Raw genomic sequence first — 21,551 nt, forward strand, 5'->3', positions numbered from 1 at the left:
AATGGACCCTCCATTTCTTTTTAATGGACAAGATTTCATTTGGGGACGATCCAACGATTCGGGTTTTATCCCGATAAGTAAAGGTAAAAGGTAGTAAAGAGGAGAGTGCAATATAATATTACATTGTGAGAGGGAAATGGACTCTCCATTTCTTTTAGGAAATGGAGAGGATCCATACTCATATATATATATATATATATATATATATATATATATATATATATATATATATATATATATATATATATATATATCCCACCAACTTTACTACCACTCACCTTAACTCATAAAATCATACCACCAATAATTAAAAGAGAGAGAAAGAGAGATTTAAAGGGAGAATTGAAGGGAGCTTTTCATATTTCCGCCTCAAGATTTTAAGCTAAGACCGTCTTATACTAGTCGGTATATTAATAATTTATACCGTTGACCCACCTTGGACCGTCGTTGACCACCTATTGACTTGCCGTTGACCGATTAGTGGGGGTTTGACCGTGTACTATGTTGTTATTATTGTCGATTGTTTATACCGTCTTTGGGCTGGTTTTTGTCCCTTCGTTCGTGACTAACCAGGGTTGGCTTTGGGTGGATGTTGTCGTGGGTTGAAGGGAGGCTACGGTGGTGGTCAGTGGTGGTGGTGGTAAGAGTGGTGTTAAGGTGTATAAATCAGGTGGTTTATAGGGCATGCGAGTTTAAGTTGTTGTTGATTAGTGTTGTTGGTGTCGTGTATTGTTGATTAGGGCTAGTGTTTGGTGGTGTTGTTGGTGGTTGGGCAGGCCGTAATCACTGTGGCTAGGTGGGAGTTGTGGTGGTGCGGCTAGGTGGTGATTATGGTGGTGTTTTGTGTGTGTATGTGTGTTGAAGGGTTGTTGTTTGTGTCATTGTTGCTGCTGTTTGTGTCGTTGTTGCTGCTGTTTTGGGTGGTTGTAGTGGCTGCTGGCCACCGTGGTCAGGTGTGGGGGAAGGTGGACCACGGTGGTGATGGGTGATGGGTGATGGAGGTTGGCCGTGGATGTGGGGCTATTTCGGGGCTGTTTTTATGGCTGAAGCACACGGTTTAACCCGTGTGTTTGCGTGTGTGTTTGTGGGTTTTGGGTAGTATTTTAAGATGGGTTTTGTTTAATTGTTTACGTATTGTAATTTAATTGGACTAGTTAGTAATTGTATGTATTATTTGTCATGACTAGGTGACGGTTTTGTGGAGGAGCACATTTGAGTATATTAGCTTAATTGTTTGACTGGATTGCTAAAAGGTAGGTTCATCCTACTCGGTTTTGATAATGTGTACACTTGTTAGTGGGTTATTTTTCATTGCTTGCATTGTACGAGTCGTATTACATATCGTTGGGGTGATTGAGGAAAGTAGTGAGTTTCATATATCGTCGGAAATGCATTATAACTTAATGTTGGTTTATGATGACTCGAGGAGTCGGGATATTTGAGGAATGGATATTCATGGCATGTTTGTGAAGTGTCTCTCATAATTATTCTTATTTTGATATGTTGTGTTGCATTTTATATCATTGTTATTGTCATATATGTTGTTGAGGATGTGGTTGTAGTTGAGGAGATGTAAGACGGTTGAGAGACCGTCTTACGCTTGAGTCGCCTCTTGGAGCTTCCCACTCCAAGAGGGATGTGCACATTAAGGACTTGAGTGATGGAGGGACGCGTATGGTCGAGGCACAACGTCTGGCAGGGGATCCGGTTAGCGCCTGGACCCGGTACCACAGGTGTGTCCTGAGTACCTTATTACGGACTGCGATCCGGCTGTTTAGTGGGCGGTGTTGCGGTTCCGTCACCGGGTTGTGCGTACGTCTAGGTGTGTCCCGGTGCCGGTATGGTGATTGTATAATAATGTCTTGTTCATATCATTGGCATGTTGCATACTTACATATCATGTTGTATTTTATGTCTTATTATCGAAACTGACATGTTTGGGTTGTGTGTAAATTGTCACCTATTTTCGGGGTGGTCTGTGTTAATCCATATGATATTTCCGATCATATGGGGAGCAGTTGTATACAGGTTGCATTTGGTAGCGCGGGATCATGGGCCGAGACACGGAGTTAGAGTCGAGTTTCCTAGTAGTATGATAGTCGACATAGAAGTAGTAGTAATCAAATGCAGAGATCACTTGTATCATTTATTCATTCTGATGTAATTCACTAAATACTTTATTTATATAAGTTGTTTCTAAATTGTAATTCCGATTTCATTGCCTCAGAAACCCGAGACGGTAACATCTCCCGATTACCTTGACCGAGTAAAAAAGGAGTGTTACAATAAAAATCAGCCAAAAAATTCCAATTTCAACTTTGTACTACCTCTCCCATTTCTACGTCCTCGAATCTCAATTTTATGTACAAATTGTTTTTATCGGAGAACAATTATAATAAGTAATAACTATTATCATGTTAGTTTATTTGATTTTGACTTACTATATGCTGGAATTTTGATTAAATAGTGAGATATATAAGTCGATCGTGAAATGATGATAAATTTCGATTGGTTTGATACACTTTAAAGATTATTGATCATGCTATTGGAATTAATTTCTAATAACAAACAAATAAAAAACGGTTTTACGGTGACATTGAGATTTATATTTGTAATAATATGAAATTAGTTTAGATCCCGTGCAATGTATGCACAGTATATATAAATTTTAATTTTTTTAGTGCATTATTTATGAAATTTAAATTAACTAATCTTTTTTTTTTTTTTATGTTTCTCATCGTTACATTTTGATTTTAAAAATCAAAATAAAAAAAAATTCCTTTTTATATAATACTAAATGTCATAAATATATAAATCTAAAAGATTATGTGTATTATAGCTCACCATACTCATAAAATATGCTAAAAAAACTAAACATTATTTTAGAAAATATATTTACGTGGGAAAATTTAGAGTTTCACCTATTCTTTTAGCAAATAGAGCATGATTTCAAGTCCACAAGGGTATACAATTTGAAATAAATAACGAGATGTTTACGCATTGAAAAAATAAATTACATACTTCAAAATATTTTCAATAAATTAAGATAATATTAGTTTCAGATGTTCTACCTTCTGACTAGACATGGCAAACCGATTGGATCGTGTCGGGTTCGTGTTCGTGTTATATGTAAATGGGTCACAAACCCTTCAACCCAAACCCGGCCCATTTAAACCTCGTGTCGTGTTCGTGTCGACCCACTTACATAAATGGGTCATCAAGCCTCTGCCCTAACCCGTTAATTTCGTGTCGTGTTTTCGTGTCATGTCAATATTGAGAAAGTTTAAGTATATTTATGTGATGAAGGATAAAAAAAATAGGATTAATTTAGTAAACAGGTCATTCGTGTCGAGTTCGTGTTTAGAGAGCTCAACCCAAATCCAACCCAATTAAATATCGTGTCGTGTTCGTGTTAACCCACTTACATAAATGAGTCATTGAGCCTCAACCCAAACCCATTACTTTCATGTCAGTCCGTGTCGTGCGTCATTATTTGCCGACTCTACTTCTTACCCATAGAATAGAGAATAAATTCTTCCACTAATCAATAATAATGGATATAATGAGAAAAAGGTAACAAATTTTCCATTTTCTATCCAACATAAAGCATATAAAAAGTTGTCAAATTCCGCCCATGAAAGTAAACCACAAATTTATTTATCCCAAAAAAAGTGACACCATAAAAAGTTGTCCAACGATAATTAGAGAAAAAGAATAACTACTCTAAAAAAATGGATGGAATAAAGCTAAGATAAGGCTCTTTAACCTTAGTTAGTTAGGACTTGTCACTTGTTAGCCTAACGATAAACAATTAGTCTTATTGTAGACGGGTATAGCCGTCTAAAGATGTAAACGGATTAAATAATCTCATTTTTGCATGAAAAGTAATCCTCATCATCCCACTTATTATTTGTCTTATTATGTAAGTTATCACATATTTGACATGTCTACAACTTTAAACGGATAATATCCGTCTAAAATGAGATTGTGAAAAATAAATCAATCACAGGTTATAGAATTATTATTTCTTTCTCTCTTTTTGGTTCTATTGAGCGCACTACGTCGCGGACTCGTGGGTAAGAACTGAACCCATAATTTTACGGTTGGAGTAAGAAAGCTCTTAACACTTTAACTCTTACAGGTTATAGAATTAGTCGAGTTTTATATTATGAGACGGTCTTTTTATGTATATAAGATAATTATTATTGGTTTAATGTTAATTAAACATCTGTAAATAACTCATGCGATAAGATAGACTTACACGATAATATAAATGAGAGACCATCTTTTAAAAGTTTTAGTGAATATAAATTAGTACTCGGTAGATGATTAAGCATAAATATAGGAACGCCTTACATAATACTTCCTCCATTTAACTCCACTCTACCACTTTGCTTTTTCACGTTCGTCAACGAGTGTTTTACGCGGTAAATATCGTTAGCTACATATTTGCAAAAATTATAAAAGTTAGATATTTTTAATGTACTCGTAAAGACGAATCAAACAAGATCTCACATGAATATATTTTCACTTATGTATTGAGAGTAAATCGAGATTGAATGTGCACTTATGAATAGGTTGAGCGCAGTTGAATGGAGGAAATATAATAATTTGGATAAAAGTAGTGTTTTTTAAATATTTTTTAAGAGTTTATATTTTTTATAACCAATACGGTTATTCATTTTATTGTAGGAGTAATATGGTGCTCGGTTTTATACGGTATTTAGTATTAGGGTAAAACCGTCTTAGAAGAAATTTATGAGATGACTGGAGATGAAATAATGGGTTGGTAAGAAGATTTAGCAAGCAGCTTTTAGCTTTCATTAAGCTGTGTCTGACTCGTTAAGCACAAGATATAGTCCCACGTTGAGTTGCCGCCTTGTTGGTATAACTTCAACTGTACTCATTCAATAACATCATCTCTAAATTCCTTGTTTTTGTCATCTTTCTTCACACCTTGAGATCTGCAACTTTTGTTACCATGATCATGTCAATTTCACTGTTTGCTTCACGTGTTTACTTGGGTTTCTCTTAAATCACCTATTTTCTAGTTTTCTTCCTTCAAATTTCTTCAAATGTGCAGGTTTCCTCATCTGGCTACTTCTCCTTTTGCTTCTTAAAGGTCAATTTCTAATCAAATTTTGTTCCTTTTTATATTTTTGCTGCTGAATTCCTGATTTTTTGATCATTTATTTCTGCTGTGGGACTTGCTTTCATTATTCATTTGCATGGTTTACTATGATAAATTGTTAATATTGGTATTTATCTTTTAGTCATTACTTCATTTGTTACAATGATTCGTGTTTGTCGACCCCAAATTAGTTTCGACTTTCGATTCAAGGTTGTACGTCTGTTGGGTTATGCCCATTTGGTATATCATATATGATGAATTCTCAAAGTTGATAGTTTGGGCTTGAATAAATTCAATAAATTCAAGTTGATAATTTTGTACTGCTCTTTGGTGATACTGCAGACTGCAGTACTGCATATGTCATATGATTTCTCGTAGCTGATAATTTTGGGCTTTAAAATGATTGGGCTTCTTAGCAGTTACTTTTGGCACACACTTAATTGGTTTGGTGTGTGTCAGTAATTTATTCGCAGTAACTTTTTTTTTGAGGTAATTGCAATAACTTTTGGTACACAGTCAATTGGTTTTTTGTGTGTAGTACTAGTGTAGCACTAGCAGTGATTTCTTTTCGTTTTTCCCCTCTTTTTAACCTTTCCCACTTTATAGGACCCCTAGTTGAGTGAGGGGGTTAGTAGGTGTTATCGCTCCGCTAAGCAACAAAAAATATGAATATTTTAGTTAAAATATATATGTTTTTTTTTTCCCCGAAATTACTCTATTACAGCCGTAATCCGCTTCCAAAAATTCTCTCAATTTTGTGAGTCTCAAATTACAGAATTTTAAATCTTACTGTGAGTGAGACATGACAGAATTTTAAATCTACATGTATGTTTTAACCACTGCCTCTTAAATGCAACATTCTTAAATGCAACATTTAGAAAGTTTACCCTGTGTCAGTTTACTCAGTTATGTGTCTCAAGTTTTACTTTAATTGATAGTACTCAGTATGCCCACTTCTATCTAAATTCTCTAGCTACAGTACCTTTTTTGTTATTGAGCTCAGTGCATCAGTGTCTCATAGTCCCATATAGTTATAAGACAAATGACTTTTGGGATAACAAACATGTAGTTTTGCCTGTTCAGGGGCTGGAATGTCTTTCTTATATGGTATTGTTGGTGTACTGTGCTTCATTTATCAATTATCCCGGGAATTATATAAGTCACATAGATGTGTAATGTTCATTAGGCATTAAGCAATGATGTTTTTTATGGGCTAATGTGGTGGATACTCTTTAACACTATTCCAATAATGGTTGCCTAATTCGCTATGGGCTTATAGTCTTATGTGCTACGCGCTTATAGTCTTATGGAGTGAATGTTACTCCGTATATATTTATTAAGTTAGCGCCATGACAAAATATACTCGCTGGGGTTTGAGCGAATCCAGTAACCAAGATTCAAATTACTATTTGTATTATTCAAAGGAGTTAGACGGTTAGACTTATTTGTAAATGCGTGTACATCAGGGTGTAAGCTATGATAGCATATTTTTTCCCTATGAAAAAGTTCAGTTTATAATGAAGTTTGGTAAAGTTCCTTCTGAATATTCTTAAAAAACTCTGTAATTTGTTGGAAATAATTACAGGCCTACTCTTGGATTTGATCTCCTGACACAACTGTTAATTTTCAAAGTCGGATTGTTTTCGCTTGGTTGGAAATGCAATAATGGGTATAAAGGGGAAAATTGCTCATTACAGGGAGACACTGGATAAGACTCTAGCTTCTGATAACCTTGCTGATGGAAATAAACTTCAGACTCTAGTCAAAGATCAAATTTTACGATCGTCAGTAGGAAAAACTAGAGGTTGGCGTTAGTTTCTTTCCTCTGCTTTTCTTCTTTCGCTGTTATTTTACGTCTTTGATCTACCAATCCACTTTCTTCTCTCCCAGTTAGCTTAGATTTAGCACAGACTCCATTTTCCTTTTCATATTTACAATTTTAGACATCAATTTTCTAGTTTTGTTGGAGGGCATTGTCTTGGATTCATATTTTATCATGTTGCAGATTATAATGATAATGTGCTGGAGAAAAGGACAGCTGAAGTATCAACTTTTCTTGAGATGCTGAGGAGTGTTTCTAACGTACATGGTACACCAGATAATCCACATCAGGCCACTTGGAAAGTAAGCGAACATTACAATAGTGATATTACACAGTGCGTTAAAGCTCTCACCTATGGGGTGTTGAGCGGAATGGGATTAAGTAGTCTTACAGTCTATTGAGTAATTGAATACACATAACTGCTATCTCCAGATGACCCAGATAAAAACTCGTGTCAAATATATCGGTATGCTGCTACTTGACAACGTAGAAACATTTATATTGTAGCGAGTCATTTTGCCTATTTTATCATATTCCAGCACCAAAAACGAGTCTTTGGCCCCACTTGAAATGGAAATTAATTTGGGATAACTGTGATCAAGCTGTCATATGAGGCACTTGGAAACGTTCTATTGTGAGCAAGTCTATATGGCCCCTTGATCAGGAGTATAAATGGGGTGACTCAGAGTACAATCAAAATTCTAGTGGTTTATCTAGTACGGAACTTCACGTAATTTCTTGAATTTTGGCCCCGTTCTTTTATGTTTTTTGGCTTTTATTCTGACAGCTTAAAGATGAATACATGTTTTTATGGATATTTGCCTGATTTAAAACAGTTATGGTCTCATTCAAGTTAGATTTTAGTGACGAAAATATAGAAGGTTTTGGTATTTTGTTTATACTTCCTAGAATCCTAGATATATAACTGGCAATAATTTTCTACGGTTCTACCCATAGCAGTAAATCTCGGTTTAAGGTTAGTTCATCGCTGTGGCCAGATTTTGGCTGTTGCGCCACAAGTGCGGTAGATACTGCCCCAAAATACGGTCACAGAAACCTTCAAATCTTGTATAACATGGTTGTGAGACGGCCTTGAATCTTGCAGCAGAGATGTAATACAAAGGTTTTAACGTTAAAATAATGTTGATGAGTGTATGAGTCTGATTTTTAAGGGCTTCTTATTTTCTTTGAGAACTGCATTGCATGCAAGCTGAAATGGTTGATATTCTATACAGTTGAAACAGGACACTGAAGAATTCCGTGTTATGTATCGAGAGGGGCCTGTAGGCTCTCCTTTTCATTCATTACTTGTGGAAGGTTATATAGATGCTCCTCTGGATGTTTGTAAGTCAGCCTTGCTTCTTATATTTAGTAGTTTGATTTACTTTCAAACTTTCAAATTGTATGACCTACTTGGCTGTTAGATACAAGAAATATCTAAAATAATGAAACTTCTTACAGGTTTATGTGTCTCCTGGGAAACAGCTCTCTATCCACGATGGTAAGAGTTTATTTCTTCAGCGTTCTTAGATAAAAATGGCTTTATTTGGTCCATTCTTTGGATCGTGATGGTGGCTAATTATTACAATTTTTAAGAATAAGGTCCATCACTTTTAATGTCTGGCCTCATTTGTTTGTGTTTAATGAGAATACTTCAAATGATTCTAACTGTCATTACTAAATGGATACTATCTGGAATTTGAGACCAAGAGTTTGCCGTTTAGTGCATTCTTTTCTTGAGGCATCAGGAGATCCATCTAACTTGGGAAGATGAATTTTGGCCATGGCTGGAATTTAGAATATCAAATTCATGTCATATGTAAACATGATAAGAATAAGTTAGATAATATGTCAACAACACTTTCATAATGCATTATGATTTCTTCATCTCTCGACAACTATGTCTTTTAGGAAGAATTAGTATCTTGTATACCTACCTAGCATTAACAATTTTAGCATTACATTGAGTGACAAATACAACTCTTTTGTGAGTTTTGTCTAGAGATTGAGATTGATATGCCGCATTAAAATAATATTGGGTTCTTTCAGAGTATTTGTATGAACAACGAATAAGAACAATGATTGCTACAGGTTTACAGCTGCAATAATCTGCTACAGTGACATTACTTGGTTCCGTTTATGGAATGAATTTTCTTCATATGTTGTTCACGATTCGTTCGAAAGAACAATTTTGCATTAAGAAAAAATCAAGGTTTTTGTAGATAATACTATAATAGTGGTTTTTGAAATGCTAGGGTGCTTATTAACAATTCTAATTTGTACCCTAACATAATTGTTAATACGCACACTTCTTATTTATGTATCTTGTAACTTGTCATTTCAGGTTTCCTGATATGCTTATTCCAACTTTCAAAGTCGTAGCAGCCAAAAGTTTGCAGAAGGTCATGGTCGGTGAAGAAATATCTTTAGTGAGGTTTGTGATACGACATAAGAAGAGTTTTTATCATATCTATTTTTTCTTTTTCTTTTTTTTACTGGGGATACTGAACATATCATTTACTCTTTGGAAGAAAGGGTGAAGCTTTCCTGGCCCATGTCCAGTAGAGAGGCCATTTTGCACTATTTTGAGTTTGAGTACTTGGAAGATGGTCTCGTTGTTGTCCTCATAAATACGGTATATACTCGCAGACTTGCAATTCCAATGATCTGAGTTATTTGTCTATTATAAATGACAATTTGTTTTCTTTTCTTTTGTGGTTTGGTTTGGCTCTTCTCAGATTTCAGATGTAGACAACATTCATGTGGAAACCCATGGCTTTACGAATGACGGAATACCTGAAATAGAGAATACTGTCCGGATAGATTTAGTGGGAGGTTTTGCCCTGCAGAGAGTGACAGAAAGCAGGAGCTACTTTAGGTAATTGCATTGTAATTACAGATGTCTTATGAGCTCTCGAAAATTGCTGACTTATATGTTGACGGGTTGACTGTACATTGAAATGCTTGTTCAAGAGATTCGGCTAAAGATGGTTACTTGATTCAATTACTTTCCAAAGTCGAGTTATGTGATTTTTTTTTTCTGGGTAGACGATTTATGTGAGATTGAGCTGTCATTTGCTATTACTAAGGTCACTTAGCTGTACCATTACATATTTAGGATGAGAAGACTCACCTTCACATTGGTGCTAATGAAAAAGGACAAGGGCGAAGAGTGATAGAAATGCGGCTTCTAGTCTGAATTTGCCAGTGATAAATGGAAAATCAATGTCATATTTATTTTTGTTGATGTGTTCAAATGCAGGTCATCATCTTCAACACATTATTTATAAGTTGAGTATGAAATAATGTCTAGGGAGCTTTCTTAAGAGTCTCATCAATAAATGAATCATGTTTTCTATTGTAATTCATGTACTTAAGTTAGGGATCATATAGCTTTTTCTCGGATGTATGAGTCTGAGTTAGTCTATCTTTTGGGATAACTTCTTCGACTAATTACCTTGATTCAGCAAACGTCAAGAGTCCTGGGACTCTTGACTCCCAGGCCTCATGGTGTAGTCGTGCCTTTTTCTTTATGACCAGACATCTAGACTATTGCACACATTGATGCTTTTGAGATATCGCTTCATAGTTCATACATTGATCGATTTATTCATATTCTACTTTGTTTTGTTAATCTGAACTCGCACCTTGCAGGACAATAGCCAACATGGACATAAAACTTGATTTTGTTCCTCCATCACTTATTAATTTTATATCAAGGCAAGTAATAGGCAGTGGTTTCAGGTTTTACCAGAAGGTAATGATCTCTCTCCCTGCTCTGATTTTTATGCCCTTGTGTCAGTTATTCTGTTTTACCCAGTGTTAGATGGAGGGATTTGGAAGGAAAAGGAAGGACGACAAAATCCCTTGTTTGGTTAGCAAGTTGGGTTAGAGGGATTTAGAAGGAGATGGAAACAGAGGGATCTATTTTCCGTGCTACAAAGCAATCAAACATTCAAACCCTCCTATAAAGTAGTTTCTCAAAAGTTCTTTTATACAGGGATTTGGGTAAATAACATGTTCCAAATAATAGTGTAGAATCACCTTACAAGAGACTTTTTTTGTTTACTGTATCGTTTGGAAAGTATTGGCTTTTATAGAACAGCGATGCTACATCACTGTAGCTTTCTTGGCAAGTGTTTTTGACGTATGGTGCCATTGCAGACGGTTGCATCTGTATCTAAGGGAGATGAAGCTTTTGCCAAGGTATTGAGTGGGCCCCTCTATAGTCGTATACGTGAAGCTTTATCATCAAGCACTGAAACAAAGAACCTTGAAATCAGCAATGGAAAGCGAAAGGCAGATTTACAAGATCCGTCACAAGAGGACCATGGAGAGTTTCTTGGCACTAGACGTGCTGGAAAATCTATAGATGAGTGTGAACCAAGCAATAATGAGTATCTGGGAGAAGAATGCCGCGCAACAAATGTTGCAACACATAAGAAGCTTCTAGGGGACATGTTTTTGGTTAGAGAAGAGACTAATCTCTCTAATGGCGTTGTTAATGGAAATTTTTTGCAGCATAAACCAGCTACTGAGATTGAGGAAGAAGATATAGGAAGGGGTGAGATCGGGCTGAAGGATAAAAATAATGACTACTTTGAAAAGCTTGGCTGCAATTCAGCTGATCAACTTCAATTAGTCAATCTCCATAAGAAAGTGCCAATTAGCCCTCAGGTGGAGAAAGCTCTAGGTACTTTAGATAAGATGATTAATGTTGTGAGAGAAGGTCGACTCGGATCCAGGGATTCTGTTCAACCTGTTCCTCGGGTAGAAGCAGGTGAAGCTAAATCGTCAACTATCAGAATAAATGCGGAAGGGACGTTTAAGGAGGGTATCACAATGCAACAAAGTGTTAGCACAACAGCCCACGTATCTACCAATGGCGTTGTCCCTAATGGTTTAAGGTAAATTCTTTCACAAATTTTAGCATGAGGTGGTCTTATTGTGTTAGAGCTCATTTTTTTTTTTTATAAAGAGAGAGTGTGTCAGACAGCTGTGCGACCATCCCAGGCCCAGTAATGGACTAGGGAACGATCCTCTACAGCAAACCGAGCAATCTACTGATGGCTGGCAGCCGTTAATCACGCACTGATCGCACAGCTATTGGTTCATCAACCACACGTTGTTTCCTGCCTCTGTAGATCTCAAGGATACAGAAGTACGAGCCTATAGAACAGATCCTGTTCAAGTAAGGTCGTTGTGTTAGAGCTCATTGATTAATATCCCTTTCCACCCATAACCTTTAATAAAAGACCGTCACTCTCGCCCATCCGATGAAGACCGTCGCCACCACTATGCTGACCCCAGTTCCAAAACCACCACAACTTTGAGCCACTCAAATTATGCCACCATCCCCCTAGCTTAACCTCTTCCTCAGAAAGGCTTCGCCAATCTCTTTTAGGATGTCATTGGGTTTTGTTTACATGGTAAAGCCAACTTAATAGTTTCTAAAGGTTTAGGATACTTATTTCTGGCGCCTCTTGGGTGATGTCAAGAAATCAAACCCTAAACCTTATTGCGGCCCAAAATTTGTTGACTGTGTGTGTGTGTTGAGGGAGGTGGGTGAAGATGGCGATTGGATGGGGCGGAGCTGGTGGCGACTGAGGTGTGCAGTAGTGGTGTTTGGAGATTCAAAGGTTATGGAGGGAGTGAGGGAGGACGGTGGTCATAGGGAAGGGGTAGGGTGGGTTGGGCTAAAGTCACGATTTCGGTTGTGGCATTGGTCAGGCGGTGGTTGTCGAAGTTGTCAAAGGTTGTGGACTTGTGGGGAAGGTTTTATAGGGCGAGGAAGTCTCACTCTAGAGCTAATATACTATCATTTTTTGTAGTTTTTTGCCCTTTTGATTACCTTTGGGATGGGTCGCTTACCTCGCATCCTTATGGGCTATAGTTGCTTGGTTAGCTAAAAATTTTCTTACAAATTAGGAACATAAACGGGGAGTTTGCAATTGGCGGTTCTAATATTAAAAGTATTTTTCTTTTTCAAAGTTCATCCTATTTTTCCCCCTAGTCGGCTGCAAAATAGCTGGTGTGTAGTACTCGTATTTGTTTGACAGTGTAACTTCAGACTTGGCACTTGGGAGCTCACAATTTGATTTGATTGTGTGTCGCTTTGTTTAATGTCAGGTCCATGGACCAAGATTTGCACGCACGAGGAGCAAATCCGGGAGTGACATTTACATCACCGGTTGAAAATCCACCAATCGGTAGCTGGTCAAGAAATGCGGTTTCAGCAGGAAACAGTCCAGTAGTAGATAGTTCAGTGAATCTAGAGGTAGATAGCATTCATGAGAATAACAAGAAAAATGGGCAGCCAAGGAAATGGAAACTCTGTTGCTTGCACATCGTCTCAGGAAGGATAGTCCTCTCGTGATTCTGTGAGAAAGGACATATACTAATCTACACTTATCATCCTAGAAATGTCGAAGATAGGGTTGCGTTGATTAGTTAGAAAACGGAACTGTGTGAATATGCTTCTCACGGAACGAACATGTATACACAGAGTTGAGTTAGGTGGTTGGTTGACTTTCATGTGCTGTATCACATACCTTGTAAACAAGATGTATTTGTACATATTATAACCTTTGATTTAAATAATCGTCACTGGCACGTCTAAAACGTCGCTATTTAAGACGGCCAAATTAACAAATTATATACCACTAAACATACTAATTAACACTAATTCTAAACTAGTAAAGTAGTAAGCAAGGGATCGAACCCAAGAGAAGGGGGGTTTTGCAATAATGAAATTAAAAGAGCAATTAGAACAATTGTGACAAAGTAACAACAAATATATACTCCCTCCTATTCCTCATTTTCTTCCCTATTTCCTTATTCGGAGGAAAAGACCCTAGAAACAAAGTGTAACTAGTCCTCTTTTCCCCAGCGGAGTCGCCAAATTGTGGACAAAGCCCTCGGGAACTGCGTCCGCGGGATCCACACTAGGCATAATCGACTCGAGGTTCTTTCGAATCGAATTAAGACAAATTAGAGTCGCCACCAAGTTTTTTGGGAACTTGGAACCGTTCAAGTCAACTTTACACCTTTCATCGAAAAGCATAAAGCCAATCGACTACGAGTGATTAAAGATAAAGACTTGTACCCTATATCACTCGATTTGAATGACTCTCGTAATCCAATGGTATTTAGACGGATCCACAAACCATAGATCTTGAGTAAGGGGTGAGGGTACGTGTTAGGAAGCCCGTAAGGACACCTAACCCCGCCCGTCGATAACGGCCTCTACTAAGTCAAGTGTCGGATTTCAAACAAGGTCATAGCTACTACGATATATGATATGCAAACATCGTTTTAAAACCCTAACATGTGAAGTTTCTAAGTCGATTTAGATGCAACTAAACTAACTTTGTCAAAGTTGTAATTTAGCATGTGGGTTGATTGATCTAGCAACATGTAAACGAAACAAACAAGGCTTGATGGGAGTGGGGGAGCCGTTGGGATCTATCCTATTACAAACCAGGCATTTCATGCCGACACAACGATAAATTAAAGATACAACTCGATCTAAAATACAACGCTATACACAAAACCGTACACGACGCATTACACGGCCATTCGGCCTAGGAAAACGTGCACAAAGGGGTGGCCCACGGCTTACATGACTCACGGCCTTGGGTCACTCCTCGTAATGTGTGCTTTCACTTAATCTCATCGAATTAGACATAGGGCTACGCACCAAAGCATGCATTAGCATAAATCGAGCCATGTTGCTTTAAACAACATGCGATTTACTACGCTCTTACATGCATTGGGGCACAACCATCTAACCAAACAAGACTAAGGTTTTTGGAAGAGGTTTTGACTCGATAAAAGAAAGCTAACTTGAAAAATACAACTCGATGAACAAACGATAAATTACAAGCGACAAAACAAAAAAGAACAAACGATGCAAAACAAACGAAACAAGAAAGACCAAAGGACACGGCCAAGCCTCACGGCCTAAAGCCACGTCCAACCCTAGGTCCTAGGTCAGGTTCATTAGTTAGATCAATTGATTGCGAAACAAGTTCGAAAGCGGGCTAGAAAACAAGTTAGAAACGACGTTGATCGATCGAAAAGATGTCTTGTAAACGCGTATTCTACACGGCCTAAAGGGGTCAAATTAGGTCAAGTTCGCTAATTAATTTAACTCATCGAGTGTTAATAAGATGGTGCTAATCACGCACTCTTATACTAGCGAGAAATTAGGTGAAAGAGAGAGATGCATTCAATTAAGTTACAGAATTGTTAGTTGATTTTTAAAGCTATGTCGATGTACCCTAACGTATCTAATTAGGTTATTAAACTGATCAAATGTCATCTAAACGAGTTATATGTTAACAATCAGAGGTCATACTAACATGTGAATGGTCCTAGGGTGGGTCGAATTACACGAAACAAAAGAGGGGTCAAAAGCGAAGAGCGAAGTTAGAATTCGTTTTATTAATGCCCTACCTTGAACACGAGGATATGTAAATGAGACGGGAGTTACGACCGACTGATGTAGCGGTTTATTTCCCATCTCAAGTCAACGCGGGTGTTCATGGTGGTACTTTAACTCATACTCGGACTAAACTAGTTTCATAGTTAATTATAACAAACGATAAACAAAAACGATAAACAAACAAAAACGACCTATAAGAAAACAAACATAAAAAACGAAATAAAAGGGAGAAAGAGGAGGATTTGATGCACCCTCAACCTACATGTATCGTTGACACCGTCTTGGGTCGTAATCGATGGTAGATTTTATCTCGAGAGGCCGTCGTCGACGAAGAAACAAAGCAAACAACACGTTTTTTTGCAAATCTGGACAACAACTTTCAAACTGCGATTTCTCTCTCGTTTCACGGTGAAAATTCGATTTAAAAGATTTTTTGAAAACTAGAAAGAGAGGAGAATAGAGATCTTAAAACAATCCCTGCTCGTTTTGAGTTATTGGGCACGAAAAACGAGCACAAACAGAACTAGACAGACAGGAAAAGCCGCGAAAACATAGTGTATAACACTCTGGTTTTCGAGGGAATTCGTGTACTCTCAAGGGCAATTTGGCTCGTAAATCTTTGTCTAATGTGTAGATGGATGTTGTATGGTTAATTTGGAACAAGAAACTCGAATTTTGATGGAGGTTTGAAGGGAGAACGAAGGGTTTCAAAGAGGACACACAAACTGATTCTCAGTTTGTAAGTCGGTTTTGTCGAGGGTTTTTGAGAGGAAATTAGGGTTTGTTTCTGGAGTTTAAAGCTTGTGAATGACGGTAGTATGTGTGGAGAACTTAGAGGAATGAATGTATGGTGAAGGGATGGTATTTATAAGGAGTTAAGGTAGGGTAAAGGGGGGGAGAGGCAGACGGGCTCCTTCCACGCATAGCTGCTGTCCAGCAGCTTTTGTGAGGGTTTGAGAGGCTTTGTGAGGGGTTTTCTTGGTGGTTAAGCTAGGGAAGTATAGGTAGGATACTAGGGTATGGTTTAGGGTTAATGGGCACGGGTTTTGCAGGTGTTTGGAGCGGGTTTTGGACTCGGGTTTGAGCTGAACGAAAACAGGGGGCTGTTTGTGTCGTGTTGTTTGGGGCCTGTTTTGGAGTGTTGGAGACGGGTTTTGTGGAGGGGTTTCATGGTGGGTTTGGACGTGGCAATGGTGGGTAGTGTGGAGTACGGGTTGGTGGTGATGGGTTGCGGGTTTGGACCAAGTTTGGAGCAAAAAAAACGGGCTATGTTGAACACGGGTTGGGAAGGAGTTGGGCTATGTTGGGGGGCTTGGGACGAGATTTGGGATGTGGATAAGGGGGTTCGAACTGTGGTTGGATGGGTAGAAGCCTAGGTTGGTTAGTGTACTCGAGATTCGTGCCAACTCGTAAAGAAAACGGGCTCAAAAACCGAGCTATAATCGAGCTCCAAAACGCGTGTTTAAAACGAGTTTTTTTCGATTTTTAAATCGATTTTTCAAATCGATTAACACATTAAAATAAATGATTTTTCAAATCAAATACACTCATAAAATGATTTTTCAAATCAAATATTTATTTTATTTTCAATAAAATAAACTTGAGAAACTAAATTCAAAATAAAATAAATTGAATTCACCTAAAAAAAGCTTTAATTTAAATATCATTTAAATCAATAAAATGAATTCACTTAAAAAAACATTAATTTAAATATCATTTAAATTAATAAAATACTTCATCGACGACGCGCATTTTATATCGTAAAACGAGCTCCAAATAATGACAATGACAACTAAAGAATACATGTGTCCTATCATCATCGGGTGTTTGTCGGGTTCTCTATAAATTCCAATATCGACGGATACGGGTATCTACAGAGCCCCCACTTTGACTGAGGCTTGGACAAGGCGAAAGTCAAAGTATACCCCAGGTCCCTTTCGACCTGAGGATTCTTCGGGTCGTTTATAGTCCATTAGACTTGCGTATATAAGCTCGCCAGCCATAAGAAGAGATCATACCTGAAACTTTGCCGGGGATTAACTCTTACTTCTGTTGCGTCAAATTATAATCATTGGTCGTCGACCCACAAATTGCATATATGGTGGATTGAGCCTTATCCTTAGGCGCCTACGTATCCGTTTCTAACGGAATCAAACCCGCGTCGTAGTTCGGCAACTGCTGACACATGCCCAAAGTTTATCATCTGCTGGCGTATGTCCAAAATTCATCATCTGCTGACATTTGCCCAAAATTTATCATCTGCTGGCGCTTGTCCGAATAGGACGGGACTTTCCAAGGAGGTTGCCGCCGCTTTCATCATTTGCTTTCAGCTACGGAATTCTTCCATTTCATACTCTTGTATTGAATTGAATTCTTGGTGGATGTCATCCTTTACATCCTGATAATGGTCTCTGAAGCCAACGGCTTCAGAGCCCCCAGTTTGTGATGGCTCTAAAGTCGAAGACTTTAGAGCCCCCAGTTGAAGCATATCCTGCTATATTTGAATCATAGAAAATGTACGAGCAATAATCATCACATAAGCACATTTGGATCATCGATCTTAAAATTGGATCATTCAAAAGATTGGGTCATCGACCCGAAAATTGGATTTGAAAAAAATTGAATAATTGGGCCATCGACCCGAATTTTGAATTTGTCATCACTTAGAAAATTGGGCCATCGACCCGAGGCTTGAAGTTGAAGTCTTGGAATGCTGGGTCGTCGACCCAAAATTTGATTTTGAACTTTGAGATTTGAACCTTGACTTGAAATGTACCACTACATGGATCATCTATCCCATAATTCGCAAAAAGTTTTTGAAATTTCGGAATTCTGAAATCTTTGGCATTTTGAAATCGAACCTTGACGGGTGAGCATGAAATACGACTCAAACACTCTGTATGACCCGTAAATAACGTGGGCGTAGCCCGCTACCGTAAAACAAAAAAAGAAAATAAAACCGTAAGTGTGCACGGGTTTTAATTCGATTATTGACTTGTTGGGGGTAGAAATGTAAATTGGCCGTTCCGGCGCCAAAAGATGGCAAATGGGAATCACAAGGTCGTCGAACTTGGGACGGAGGTATCGTATGGCATGGGCGTGCTCCCGAGGGCACATGGGAATCAAGATCACTTGACATTGACAAGGTGGATTAAACTCACGGAGCAACAACGTTGGCTTCGCCCAGACACTAAACACAGACTGATTTTATGAGAACACTTAGACATCACACATCACTCTTGTTGGGAATATTCTGTCACTCTTCTCCTCGCCTCCTTTCTTTTCAGCGAGTTTTCATCATTTCTTGCCACCGCCTTCTTTCTTTTCAGCGGGCTTTTATTATTTTTTCTTCCACGCCTTCTTTCTTTTCAGCGGGTTTTTCATATTTTCTGTTCCCAACACAAACCCACATCTATATGACTCAACATCTTTGCCTACACCGTTCGATAAAGCTCATTCTGAGACTTGACACTACTCATCTGAACCCATATCCTTATCCTAGCCTACATCGAGTGCTAAGACTGACTCAAACAAAGGTGGCTTCATTTGGACTTGGTTAAAACCCGTAATAAACTGACAAGATGACAACTTGGTTGATGGGTGGATTGAATCCCTTATTCTGAAGGACTGCCTACGTATTCGCGTGGAGCGAAATCAAATCCGACGTAGTTCGATCAAGGTGCATAAACTTGGCATTTTAATTGTGTGTACACACTCGAAGGTTTCACCTAAGGTATCATGTCGTATCCCATTCTAGCCTGTAAGGTACTGTTAAATCCCGTGTCTAGGGTTGGTACAAAAGGCTGTGGTTCTTTGGGATGTGGAGCTTGGTAAAAATAGGTTCGCAAGGTAAACCATCATTCTGAAGGTTCATTTTGTGGTGCTAAGGCCAAGGGCTATGGCTTATAACGTGGTTGGAAATGGTGTCTCAGGTTTGTTGAAACCCGAGTGCAAATGGGTTGGAAAACAATGCGGGTTCAAATCTCCATATCTGGACCCTAAAGGTCAAGTAACAACACAAGCGGAATGATTCTCAAAATTCCCGACTATCCCCTTGAATCGTCTCGTCTCGAAGGACTTAGAGGGTAAAGAGGTCACTACTTACGCTTTTGGGCTTCACCCATTGAACCTCAACTATGGGTACTTGCTTGAATTCTGGCTTCCGTAACTTCGACATTCAACCAAAAGCGTTCTGCAATTACTTCAACATCTTTTTTTTTTTTTTTTTTTTCTTTCATCACTTTTCTTTTTTCATTTTTTCATTTTTTTTCATTTTTCCAATTTTTCTCTTTTTCTCATTTTTCATTCTTTTTCATCTTTTTTCTCTCTTTGAAAATGATCTTCTATTCATTCTCTTAGTCATAAATGGATACACCTTGAAAACTGGGCTTCGCCAACTAATTTGGGTAAGAACTAACAATTACTTGTTAGAACAGGCCGATATCTTCTCTCTTCGAGAGGGGATGATTTTGTTGGGGATGGGCTTGCCTTCCGTCATAGATATGGAAAACAAGGAGCTAGTCCGGGTTCGTCCTAGAATCATCTAAAAGCTTGTCAAAAGCACTGGTTCTGATGGAGGTTTTCTACCGCCAGACATGGAATAGGTAAAGGAATCAAACACGGGATCCTAGTGTACCTTACATTTTGAAACAGGACATATTTCTACCCCAGGGATTCCTTTGAGTGTGTTGTGCGTTTTATCATATTTCGAAATGATTGAGGATTGGAAACAAGACATATTTGGAAACGAAACTGCAACTTTTTTATTGGAATGAGACATGCTTAACAGACTCGAAGAAATGATTCCTAGGACACATCCTAGGTCATCGCGGAACAAACGACTCAAATTCAAAAAAAGAAAGTTCTAGACTCGACTCGACTAAGATAAGAAAACAGATCCCGACTCATAATTTTCAAATCTGGTCTTGAGCTTTCTCTTGTTCAGCTGTCAGCTTAGATGCCCGGCTCTGGTCCTTGATCCCTTTGATGGTTTGCCTCCATCCCGAGGTAGTCCTCTGAGGATCTACGCCAGTGATAAAGGTTGGTGAACCGAATTGTCTTTTATTAACTTCGTTAACGAGAGGAGTACATTCTAGAGCAAGACTCCCGACTTGAATTTCATTCTTCGGGTTTGGCAAGAATTCAAAGCAATCCACAAATATTTTCCCGATAAACACCTCTTTCAAGTGACATGGGCGGATAAGATGGGAATAACCGACATTGTCTTCGACAGAAACAAAGTTGGCGTGATCGCCAAATGGATTGGTGATGTTATTGGGTTTAACAGTTGGGATCGGGAGTGTTCCATTCTCAATCATGTCTTGGATTTCGTGCTTCAGTCGATAACACCTTTCAGTATCATGGCCTTTCCCTTGATGAAAGGCACAATAGGCATTTGGTTTATACCATTTACCTTGTTGATCAGCGGGAGGGTCCGGAGTTGGACCAATAGGCTTCAGCTTTCCTTGGGCTATGAGCCTTTGGAGAGCATTTGTATAAGTGCATCCGATATCGGTGAATGCCCTCGGAGCTTGGCGCGGAGGCCTTTTTGACTGTCCATCTAAGAGATTGACAGTTTCAACAAAGTGGGACGTTGCTGGTGGTTTTGCTTTAGATGACGAGGCCCCTTGGTATCCTTTTGGCTTCTCAGCTTCAGCCATTCGGACGTCGTCCTCTACCTTTATCCCGATTCTTATCAATTCTTTGAAAGAACCAAAATTCTGGTATTTCAGAGCATTACGGTAAACAGGTCGTAAATTCTTTACAAACTTATCTACCATTTCAACTTCATCAGGCTTCTTGGCTAGTTTCACGCTTTCAGCGCGCCATCTTGCGAGGAATTCAGTAAAGCCTTCTTTTTGCTTCTGTGTCATTACCTCCAAAGTCCTTATGGTGGTTTGAATCTCGACATTGTCAGCATAGTGCTTACAGAACTCCACCGTAATATCTTCGAAAGTGGGGAAGTTCTAAAGGTCAAGATTATAGAACCACGCCTTCGGTGTTCATCCGAGAGATTGGGCAAAAATTTCGAGAGCATGTCGGCAGTACTCCCTTGATGCTAAGTACCCTTTATAGGCCTTAACGTGGTGGATGGATCTTGGTGCCCTTGAACTTTGGGATGTCGGTGAGTACCATGTTCGTGGGCAACTTAT

The 21,551-nt window shown here is 38.5% G+C and overlaps 1 protein-coding gene, 1 long non-coding RNA gene and 1 other non-coding gene across 5 annotated transcripts; 2 read left to right on the forward strand and 1 right to left on the reverse strand.

The window, feature by feature from the left end:
- The first annotated feature begins 268 nt into the window (after positions 1 to 268).
- Positions 269 to 2,213, forward strand: LOC141606467 (uncharacterized). The gene is made up of 2 exons (XR_012526743.1): positions 269 to 1,253; positions 2,019 to 2,213. It is a non-coding gene; the product is annotated as an uncharacterized LOC141606467 (long non-coding RNA).
- A 2,541-nt stretch (positions 2,214 to 4,754) lies between these two features.
- Positions 4,755 to 13,550, forward strand: LOC141606473 (uncharacterized). Of its 3 annotated transcripts, XM_074425627.1 has the most exons (12): positions 4,755 to 4,885; positions 5,084 to 5,122; positions 6,717 to 6,935; positions 7,137 to 7,255; positions 8,189 to 8,297; positions 8,415 to 8,454; positions 9,298 to 9,387; positions 9,489 to 9,588; positions 9,692 to 9,831; positions 10,608 to 10,710; positions 11,118 to 11,860; positions 13,083 to 13,550. In XM_074425627.1, the coding sequence occupies exons 3-12, from the start codon at positions 6,797 to 6,799 to the stop codon at positions 13,327 to 13,329; spliced, it is 1,830 nt and encodes a 609-aa protein (XP_074281728.1). In that variant the 5' UTR covers positions 4,755 to 4,885; positions 5,084 to 5,122; positions 6,717 to 6,796; the 3' UTR covers positions 13,330 to 13,550. The 3 variants fall into 3 exon arrangements, with proteins under 3 accessions (XP_074281728.1, XP_074281720.1, XP_074281734.1); XM_074425619.1 differs by having other exon boundaries at positions 4,784 to 5,122; XM_074425633.1 differs by lacking the exons at positions 4,755 to 4,885; positions 5,084 to 5,122; positions 6,717 to 6,935; positions 7,137 to 7,255 and adding an exon at positions 8,058 to 8,076.
- On the reverse strand, positions 11,936 to 12,154 carry LOC141622769 (small nucleolar RNA U3). The gene has a single exon (XR_012533087.1). It is a non-coding gene; the product is annotated as a small nucleolar RNA U3 (small nucleolar RNA).
- Positions 13,551 to 21,551: the final 8,001 nt, after the last annotated feature.

This window comes from Silene latifolia, chromosome 1 (assembly GCF_048544455.1).
Source record: "Silene latifolia isolate original U9 population chromosome 1, ASM4854445v1, whole genome shotgun sequence".
NCBI classification, from domain to species: domain Eukaryota; kingdom Viridiplantae; phylum Streptophyta; class Magnoliopsida; order Caryophyllales; family Caryophyllaceae; genus Silene; species Silene latifolia.

Coding starts and splice junctions, on each gene's coding strand:
- LOC141606473 (XM_074425627.1), top strand. CDS start 6,797: ATGGGTATAAAGGGGAAAATTGCTCATTACAGGGAGACACTGGATAAG. Junction 8,298..8,414: donor AGATGCTCCTCTGGATGTTT/GTAAGTCAGCCT, acceptor AACTTCTTACAG/GTTTATGTGTCTCCTGGGAA. Junction 9,589..9,691: donor TTGTTGTCCTCATAAATACG/GTATATACTCGC, acceptor GGCTCTTCTCAG/ATTTCAGATGTAGACAACAT.